Below are 9,495 nucleotides of genomic sequence, written 5' to 3'. Positions count from 1 at the left end.
TTCGGGAGTTATCAAAAGAATGTTGAGCCCCGTTCTTGTCTTCAAAGAAAAGCTGGCACAAATGTCTGAAAAGTTTCACACTGTCACACAATTTATCACCGGGAGGTGTGTGCGGGAACTGCTGCACCAGTGAGAGGGGTCAGAGGTGAAGGGTCCTGTGCCAGGGGGAGATGGAAGCTGGGTGGGACCTAGTATCAGAGGGGACAACACGGGCGGGCACCTGCAGCCAGAAAGTGTCAGTCGGTTGGGCTGAAGGGGTGGATGCTTGTGGCTGAGCAGTGGGGACCAAAGACCAGAATCATCAGCCTGGGATGGAGGAGGGCTGGCAACGTCAGGCTGAGGAATTTGGGGATGTTTTTTTCTCAGGTCAGAGCTGAGGCTCCCATGAGTCCCAGACCGGACCCCGACCTTCAGACTCCTACCAATTAACATTTCCTACTGTTAATACCCAGATCCAGCTGTAGTTAGCACACACAGTTTGGCTTCTTTTAAAAGGTTCCCTACACAGTTGGAGCTCTTCGGGATCTCCCTGGGGCAAGGACTGTGGGTTTATCCCTCCCTGAATCCCCAGTACTCCCAGGAAGATACTCAAGCTGGGCTCCTCTAAGGGAAGGAAGGGAGGAATAGAAGGAAGGATGGATGGGGGGAGTGAGTTCAAAGTAAAGTTCACAGTGAAGCACTCTATCTCTTCAGGTGGGCTGTTCTGTAATAATAAACACACAGCAATTACATTCTGTTGTGCAGTTATTAAATCTGGGGGAAACAAATATAATAAAATGTAGACATTTGTAGAGAGGTTGAAAATAGAATAAAAGTGGAAGATAAAAATAAAATCGATAACCTCAGGTTTCCCGGAGCCTGCCTGAAAAGAGGCTGTGTGAGAGTAAATGCCTGCGGAGGAAGCAACGTCAGGCGCGGGATGGAGCTGGGAGGAACCAAAAGGGCAAAGGAATCGCTGCCTCCCCAGGGCTGCCAGCCCGCCTGTGGTGCAGAGTCTCCTAAAGCAGTGGCCAGGAGCCTGCGCTCGGATCTGCCCCGCCCTCGTGGGTTCAAGTCCTGGCTTCCCCTCTTCCCTGCAAGTACACGCCTTCATTCTCCCCCACAAGTAAAACTGGGGTAACAACAAGAACCCCCTCTCCCTGGTGCGCCTAAAGATCAGAGGTCCCAGGGGAAAAGTGCTTAGCACAGGGGATGCCCCATACAAGTGCTCCATAAACGTCAGGTATCGTAAGTACTAATTTACCCGTATGTGCACCAGTTCTTAAAGGAATTGGGAGAGGCAAGTGGAAAAGCTCCATTAAGTGGAAAAGAGGGCCTTGCTTGTGACAGATTAGATGTCCGCGGAAAAGGTGACCAGAAGGAAATGTGAGAAACCCCTACAAAGAGGTTCTAAAGTGTACATAGGAGGATCCCTTTATTTATTTATTTATTTATTTATTTATTTATTTATTTATTTATTAAAGATTTTATTTATTTGACACAGAGCGACATAGCGAGAGAGGGAACACAAGCGGGGGGAGTGGGGGAGGGAGAAGCAGGCTTCCCGCGGAGCAGGGAACCCGATGCGGGGCTCAATCCCAGGACCCTGGCATCATGACCTGAGCCGAAGGCAGACGCCCAACGACTGAGCCACCCAGGCGCCCCAGGATCCCTTTATTTAAATAGGAAAATCCCTGCTTAGATGCTCAATGCACACATCTAAAGGAAGTAGTAGCTAATAAGTGTTCGGTCTTTAGTTTTTTGTTTTTTAAGATTTTATATTTTTATTTGACAGAGAGAGACAGCGAGAGAGGGAACACAAGCAGGGGGAGGGGGAGAGGGAAAACCCGGCTCTCCGCTGAGCAAAAGGCCCGATGGGGGACTCGATTCCAGGAGTCTGGGATCGTGACCTGAGCCGAGGGCAGATGCTTAACCACTGAGCCATCCAGGCGCCCTAAGTATTCAGTCTTTAAACTGGGTCTGAGATAAAGCCTAGCAAAGCCAAGGGTTGGGGGTGGAGAAGGAAAAGAGAGTGGAGGGAGGAGGAAGGCTGCCTATTTTATTACTGATCGACACTATTAATCCAGGCCAGGAAGGGGCAGAGGTGCCGCAATGGGAAGGACGAACGCCTACGTTATTCTTGACCCTTTGCAGACACCGTAACCAGTTTCCTTCGGGGGAGGGTTTAACTGCCCGGAAACGGAAGTCTCGCTCTTTTCCCTCCTCCTTTCTTGGCGCTTGCTGTGAGTGTTTCGGGCCCTAAACGGGGCACTGAGGGGTTATCCGGGGTAATCCACGATTGGGTGAGATCTGGGGACCCTGGGTGCGGACCGAGGGTGCGGGAGAGGAGGATGGAGTGCGACGGAGTGGGCATTTCGGGGGGAGGCTGGGGAGGAGAAGCGGGGGTCATCGCCAGTCCCCGCGCCCCGCTGACGCCAACATCGGTCTTCTCCGCAGGTGCCGCCCTCGCGCTCCCCTGCGCCCCCCGTAGCCATGGTGAGTATGACCCCTGCTGGGCACCCCCCCGGGGGGCGGGGGCAGGAGCGCCTTTGCAGGAGTCCCGGGTCCCCGCTCCCCGTGAGGGGCTGGTGGCGGTGGTCAAGTCATGGTCAGAGTAAGTGTGTCAGTGCAGCTCATGAACCTGTTCTTTGTGTTGCAGCCTCGCAAAATCGAGGAAATCAAGGACTTTCTGCTCACGGCCAGGCGAAAGGACGCCAAATGTAAGTGGTCGCTCTGAACGTGCAAGAGTGAGAAGAGGGTCGTGCGCGCGTGGAGCGGTCCCCTTCCCTGGCCCTGCCCTGCCCTGGCCCCTACCCTGGATCCTACCCTGATCCCGCCCTAGACCTTCCCCTGATCTCTCCCTAAACCTTCCCGTGGTTCTTACCCTGAATCCTGCCCTGATCCCTCCCTAGACCTTCTCCTGGATCCTCCCTAGACCTTCCCCTGATCCCTCCCTAGACCTTCCCCTGATCTCTCCCTAAACCTTCCCGTGGTTCTTACCCTGAATCCTGCCCTGATCCCTCCCTAGACCTTCCCCTGATCCCTCCCTAGACCTTCCCCTGGACGGTAGGCTGGACGGTCCCCTGGAGTGTTGGTCCCTGGGGTGTCAGACCGAGGGAGGCTGTTGAAGCGGATGCCTGGCTGCCCGGGAGCAGGGATTCTATCCTATTTCACAGAAGGAAGACTTCGTTGGGCAGTGTGTTCCCTTTGGCTAATTGTGAGCATTTTAAAAACCATCCTTAGTTCAGAAGAGGTGTGTGTTCCGAGCAGAGTCCTTACCAGGTGGAAGTCTGGAAATGCGGGTCTCAGAACCCTGACCTTGGTGCCCCGTGTCGGGTTCTGGGCCCACTGCTGCCTGAGTCCAGGCCCCGCACAGTGGGCTGCAGGAAGTAGTCTGACTTTCCACGTGTAGGAGTTAGTCTCCCGCGGCCATAAATAAGGAAAAGGGAACGATGCATCAGAAGGCTACAACAGCAAGCTTTCGATGGGTGAAGTACTAGCCCCTGGTGCAGAGTGTTCTCACTGGTGCACCCCGTGTGGGAGGGAGTCCTGCTGGTACCCCTTTGTTAGAGTTGAGGGAGGTGTGGGGGCTTGTGCTTCCTACATGGTAGATACGGGGGGGGGGTAGCCCAGAGTCCTCATTTTTCTGCCTCATCAAATACTGCTTAAAGCTTCCTTTCTCCTCCGAAACGTGTTCTCAAGAGAACATCAGATCGTTTGTGAAAGTAAGCCGTGTTCTGCTGACGGATTGAGGTGGCCAAGACTCTAAGGCTCTGTCAGTGGAAGGATGACGTGGTGGGAGCTCTGGGAGAGTTTTAGTGGGTTCACAGGGGAAGGGAGGGTCCTGTTTGTCTGGGACTGTTTGAAATGGTGGCCATCTGTGGGAATGGGGGAGTGTCTGCTCTGTCCGGTGCTTCTGGGGACTGTTGGTACACTGTCGTGCTGTAAGGAGAGGTTATTGTGATCATCATCGTTCAGGCCAGGGACTTTGAGTCACTGTCTGGTTCAAATCCTAGCGCTGTGAGGAAGTAGCCGTCCTCAACAAATTAAACAGGACACTACCTTTTCCCTCCGTTGAAGGGGGATTGGTAATAACATCTGTCCCATGGGGTTGGTGCAGGGCTCCTTAGTACCATGAAGAAATGGCACCCCGTCCATCAGATTCGTTTGCATTGGAATTCGGGAGCCTGATGTTAGACCATGTGGTCCCCTGGACACAGAGTGTTCAGTGTATGTTGAGTAAACTTTTAAAACATATTTTTAATTAGAAATATGCATAACAGAACCTCATTTTTTTTTTTTTAAGATTTTATTTATTTGACAGAGACATAGCAAGAGCAGGAACACAAGCAGGGGGAGTAGAAGAGGGAGAAGCAGGCTTCCTGCAGAGCAGGGAGCCCGATGCGGGGCTCGATCCCAGGACCCTGGGATCATGACCTGAGCCGAAGGCAGATGCTTAACGACTGAGCCACCCAGGCGCCCCAGAACCTCATTTTTAAGTGTACAGCTTGCTGGCACTGGGGACCTTCCCACAGCATTTTCTGAACTCGTGATCCTCTAAAACTAAAACTATACCCAAGAAACACTAACCCACCATTCTCCCTCCAATCCCTGGCTTCCACCATTCTGCTTACTTTATTGATCTGACTGCTCTAGAAACCTGTAAATGAAATCAGCAGTGTTTGTCCCTGTGGGACTGGCTTGCTTCATTTAGCACAGTGTCTTCTGGGTTCATCCATGCAGTAGCATTTGTCCAAATTTCCTTTTAAGGCTGAATAATCCGTCGTGTGGATCTGCCACAGTTTGTTCATCCAGCAGTAGGCACTGAGTGGTATCTCCTTTTTGGCTATTTCAAATCGTGTTGCCCTGAACACCGGTGTGCAGATATCTCTCGTTTCTGCTCTCAGTTCTTTGGGTTTATGCCCTTAGGTGGAAGGACTGCACAGGATGACAGCATTGAATAAACATTTTAAGAGCTTTTAGGACTGTCCCACATAATTTATAGGCACACGGCAGCTGCTAGGCGATGCAGCATGCTCAGCTTTAAGAGGAATGTTAAGATAGCAAAATAGGTTGGTTTGAACGAAGACCCAGTTTGCTGGGTTTATTAAAACATAAGCTGGGATGCCTGGGTGGCTCAGTTGGTTAAGCGGCTGCCTTCGGCTCAGGTCATGATCCCGGGGTCCTGGGATCGAGTCCCACGTCAGGCTCCTTGCTCAGCAGGGAGCCTGCTTCTCCCTCTCTCTCCCTCCGCTTGTGCTCTCTCTGTCAAATAAATAAAATCTTTAAATAAAAAAAAACAACATAAGCTAAGGCAGCCATTGCCTTGGGCAGGCTCAAGTGCTGCGTCCCGTGATGTGCCTCCTTTCCTTAGAGTTAGTGGCAGAGAGGGAGCTGGGGGTTGTAAGTCCAAGTGAATCTCGGCGCCGCTTCTGTGGGGCTGAGTGCCTTTGTGTCCAGCCGTCTGGTCAGGGGCTCTGGCTGAGCTGCTAGAGCCCCTGTGTGGCCACCTGACTCGGGATGGGCACTTCAGTGTGTTTATAATGAATTCTTGGGAGTGTCTGACCTGTTTTTAAAGTTAGAATGAGGAGTTTTGATGGATGCATAAAATGTCCTCCATGGAAATGCACGATGCTTGTCCCGCCGCCAACAAAACTTCAGACCTTGCACTGCTGAGCTTGAGTCACACTTGGGGCTCTGTTGTCTGAGCTGTGGTCCTGAGATAGAATTGGACAGTTGGAAAGACCCCGGAAAATGGGTTTCATAAATTTAAGGAAAAGCTTTAGCACATAACTCTGGGGCGGGTGGCTGGCAGACCCTGAAGAAAGTAGTTACCATTGCCCCTACCATTGGGGAGGCAGAGAACTGATTCCCAGAAGTAGAGAGGTGGAACGTTCCTGATCCTAGCAGATAATCCATCTCCTTATTTGATGAGCTACTTTTATCCCTTTAAAAAATAAGATGGTTACAGAATGTTCTCGCATGTGTTCCATGTATCAGATAATCTGTTTTTATGTGTAAACCAGTTTAGATGAATAAACCCTAGGCTCTGACATATTAATGTAAGAGAAATGTAGGTTTCTGACACTTTTAATATTAAAGTCCTAGAGGGCTTCTGGTTTTCTCTTTCTGCAGAGGAGACGGTACAGGGAGGCAAGCACAGCCCTGACCATGGTTGCAGCCAAAAGTGCCACTTTTCTACATAAATACAAAGCAGGTGAACTGCGTGACATCTCTTCTGTGATATAATTTAACTCCTAATTCTGGTCTCTTTGGTAGCCGTCAAGATCAAGAAAAATAAGGATAATGTGAAGTTTAAAGTGCGGTGCAGCAGATACCTTTACACCTTGGTCATCACGGACAAGGAGAAGGCAGAGAAACTGAAGCAGTCCCTGCCCCCAGGTGAGCGAGCCTGGGGTCCTGGGGGGCAGGGACTGAAACGTGGAAGGCAGCTGTGTTGCCATCTTTCTTGAGTTGTCCCCAGGTTTAGGAAAGTCCATTTTGTGGCTTGTCGAAGTATCTGCTCTTGCTGTTGGTGGCGCAAGGAATGAATAGTTGATCCTCAGAGTTCCCTCCTGTTCCAGAAATAGTTTCCCTGGCCAGAGAACATCCGTGCTTTTCTAACACAGAATAGTAACAGCGAACATTTAACTCTGTGGGTAACTCTTCCTTCTCCCCGCAACCCTACAAGGTGGGTGCTGGTACCCATCCCCATTTTTGCAGGTCAGAAAACTAAATAGGCCATGAGCATAGGTGAGACTTAGGGCTCATCCTGGGGGGAGGGGGGACCAAAAGCTGAGTGGGGGCAGAGATGGCCCAGAGTGCAGTGGTCTCAAAGGCTGCCCCTTCATACTGGAAAGTTCACCAGTGCAGCTTGACATAAGAACTTCTTGAGACCTCTTCACGAAGGCTGAGAGAGGGAATGCTTTCTGATTTTGGTTTTGTTTTGTTTTGTTTTTGTTTTTTAATTATCAAACACTAAATTTTTTTTAATTTTTTTTTTTTTTAAGATTTATTTTAAGAGCATGCATGCGGGGGTGGGGGGGGTGGGCAGAGGGAGAGTCCTAAGCAGACTCCGCTGAGCTCGGAGCCCCATGTGAGATTCAGTTTCACAACCCTGAGATCACAACCTGAGCAGAAACCCAAGAGTTGACTGTACCACCCAGGCGCCCCTAACACTGACTTAATTTTTTTTAATTTTTATTTCTTTAAATTTAGAGCGAGGGCATGCAAGAGGGGCAGAGGGAGAGAGAGAATCTTAAGTAGGTTCCACGCTCAATACAGAGCCTGTCATGGGGCTCGATCTCACAACCCTGATTAACTTAATATTTTAAGCAAAACCACCATGATATGCTTAATTTCTTAGTTTGTTAAGCCTCTTTAGCTTAAGTACAAGATCCAGACAAGCAAGAGTAACTCTAAATAAAAATGTATGTTCTGGGTGACTCACTTTTGTATCCTCTTTTCCTCTAGGTTTGGCAGTGAAGGAGCTGAAGTGAACCTGGCCCACTGATTTGAACTGTATTAAAGTTTTAAAAATTCTTAAAATGTCCTTTGTCTTTGAGGGCGGGAAGGGAAATACTACTTGGTCGTGGCTTCTGGTGGGAACAGGATGGGGGCCCTGGTTGCTGCTTACTTGCATCCCTGATCTTTGGCTGTGATCTCAAAGGACAAATAAAACCATCCTTTTTTTTAGCCTAAGTTTGAAAATAAATAGATGGAAACACACAAAAGAGGCAGATATTTGTGGAAGTAAGCTAGTATGCCCTCATGGGATTTAGAAGTCATTTAGGTAAAGTGAGCTTCCTGATAATGAAAATCGTAGTTACACGGTGGGGTTGATTAGCTTCTAGGAAATAGCAACAGACTGAGCCATCCCATCCTCCGAACAGAGCACTGCTTTCAGATCCACCATGGAGAAATATTCTTAATGCAGGAGTAGACAAGAGGCTTTTTATTCAGACTAAGACACTTTGTTTCCTAAGTGCTGCTCAAGGTAAAGTGGAGCTTCAGAACATGTAGGGTGTGATGAGATTATTGCTAAGAGCAGATGAGTGTTAGCCCAGCAAACTGGGCCAAGCTCTCCAGGGAAGAGGGAACAGGAAATAAGATCCTGGGACTGAGAGACCAGTCTTTAAATCCAGTTGAAGGTTAGGGGGAGAAACCAGGGTTCCTGGCCGGAGATCTGACCCTAGGCCTCAAGACAGTGGGGTGGACATTGAGTTCACGGGTGGGGGTTTGTGAGTGTGGCCCACTGCTCAAAAGGGCCCAAATTCCAGCATGAGTGCAGCAGCTCAGGTCCCAGCCAGCTCCGACTCCTTGGGGGTTAAATCCAGGTTCTACCCCTTGCCAGCTAGCATGATCTTGAGAAATTACCTCACTGTTGAGCACCGTGCACTGGTACCAGCCCCAGGGAAGAACGGCAAACCTCTGCCTATTGAGTCACCCTGGGAAAATGAGGCAGGGATGGGACAGTGCTTACAGAGAAAAGACTGTGAGATCAGCTCTAATGGCACGTGATGGCCAGCAGGTGTCACCCTGTGAGGCGGCAGGGCAATCAGCCTCGTAGGATCCCCTCCCCTCCCCTCCCTTCTGAGGACAGGCAATGGGGTTGGGCAAGTGTCCTATGATGCAGAGAAAGCTGCCTCCATGACATGACAGGTATGAATTATGTTGGGCTCCTGTGTGCAAGGCCAGTTCTTAGGAGGCTGAGTGGGGTCCTCCAGGCTGCCTTTCCCGACATGGCCTGAGTTTACATATGGTTACGGCACATAACCCATAACTGTATTGATGCCTCAGTGGTTTGTCGTAAGGGTGAATGAGCTAAGAGTAAAGGTTTGGTCGCTCTTCTGGCACTTGGCAATTTTGAGGTGAATGGGGGTCATGTCAGGACGGACCACGAGGTGGCGACATACTACAAGTGAGCGGTCTCCAGTGTGGGTCTAGAAATGCTTCACTTGATAAAATCCACTCCCCAGGAGCCTACTGCCTGGATTCATTTAGTTGCATTTTTTCCTATAGAAATTCTAAGGCTGTAAGGGAGTTTGAATCCAGTCATGAGAGGCATGGGTTTCCTCCAGGAGGGGTCCACGGGCTCTCAGTGACCAAGCCAGGATGGAGCACCTTCAGGGGCTTCCAGTCTTCCCCATTCTCTGGGTGTTCAAGATTCCCAGGAAGAGGGAGGGCTTGCCACTTGGGCTCCCTTTGTCCCAGCACATTGTGCAGAGACAGGCCCCAGCTCCTAGGAAACAGACCCTGCGGGCCTTTGTCTGGCCTCTGTGCCTGGAGAAGGTACCCTTTTCCGCCACGGTTCTCAGCACCGGCTTGTGCCTTGGAGCGTTTGGGGCGCTTGTTCAAAATTCGCCATGGTGGCCAAGGCTGATGGCAGAGATTCTGATTAAGTTGGTTGGAGGCCTAGGTATGTGTTAAGCCCTAAGGTGGCCAGGGTCAACCACTGCTTTGCTGAGGTCCACTTGGCTTGGGTGAGCCCATTCCTGCTGCACACCGGCTGAGTGG

General features: G+C 50.4%; 1 protein-coding gene and 1 long non-coding RNA gene across 5 annotated transcripts; one reads left to right on the top strand and one right to left on the bottom strand.

Moving 5' to 3' along the window:
* The first annotated feature begins 2,149 nt into the window (after positions 1 to 2,149).
* Positions 2,150 to 7,674, top strand: RPL38 (ribosomal protein L38). Of its 4 annotated transcripts, none has more exons than XM_081804579.1 (5): positions 2,150 to 2,222; positions 2,437 to 2,475; positions 2,639 to 2,699; positions 6,259 to 6,381; positions 7,453 to 7,674. In XM_081804579.1, the coding sequence occupies exons 2-5, from the start codon at positions 2,473 to 2,475 to the stop codon at positions 7,476 to 7,478; spliced, it is 213 nt and encodes a 70-aa protein (XP_081660705.1). In that variant the 5' UTR covers positions 2,150 to 2,222; positions 2,437 to 2,472; the 3' UTR covers positions 7,479 to 7,674. The 4 variants fall into 4 exon arrangements, with proteins under 4 accessions (XP_081660705.1, XP_081660703.1, XP_081660702.1 ...); XM_081804577.1 differs by having other exon boundaries at positions 2,169 to 2,267; XM_081804576.1 differs by having other exon boundaries at positions 2,169 to 2,282.
* LOC145717286 (uncharacterized) lies at positions 2,665 to 3,044 on the bottom strand. The gene is made up of 3 exons (XR_014140396.1): positions 3,010 to 3,044; positions 2,894 to 2,962; positions 2,665 to 2,846 (listed from the first exon to the last, which is right to left on the bottom strand). It is a non-coding gene; the product is annotated as an uncharacterized LOC145717286 (long non-coding RNA).
* Positions 7,675 to 9,495: the final 1,821 nt, after the last annotated feature.

This window comes from Leptonychotes weddellii, chromosome 15 (genome assembly GCF_054177405.1).
Source record: "Leptonychotes weddellii isolate Sample4059 chromosome 15, ASM5417740v2, whole genome shotgun sequence".
Taxonomy (NCBI): Eukaryota; Metazoa; Chordata; class Mammalia; order Carnivora; family Phocidae; genus Leptonychotes; species Leptonychotes weddellii.
This window is presented reverse-complemented; position numbering and strand designations above follow the sequence as displayed.

Coding starts and splice junctions, on each gene's coding strand:
- RPL38 (XM_081804579.1), top strand. Junction 2,700..6,258: donor CAGGCGAAAGGACGCCAAAT/GTAAGTGGTCGC, acceptor TCTCTTTGGTAG/CCGTCAAGATCAAGAAAAAT. Junction 6,382..7,452: donor GAAGCAGTCCCTGCCCCCAG/GTGAGCGAGCCT, acceptor CTTTTCCTCTAG/GTTTGGCAGTGAAGGAGCTG.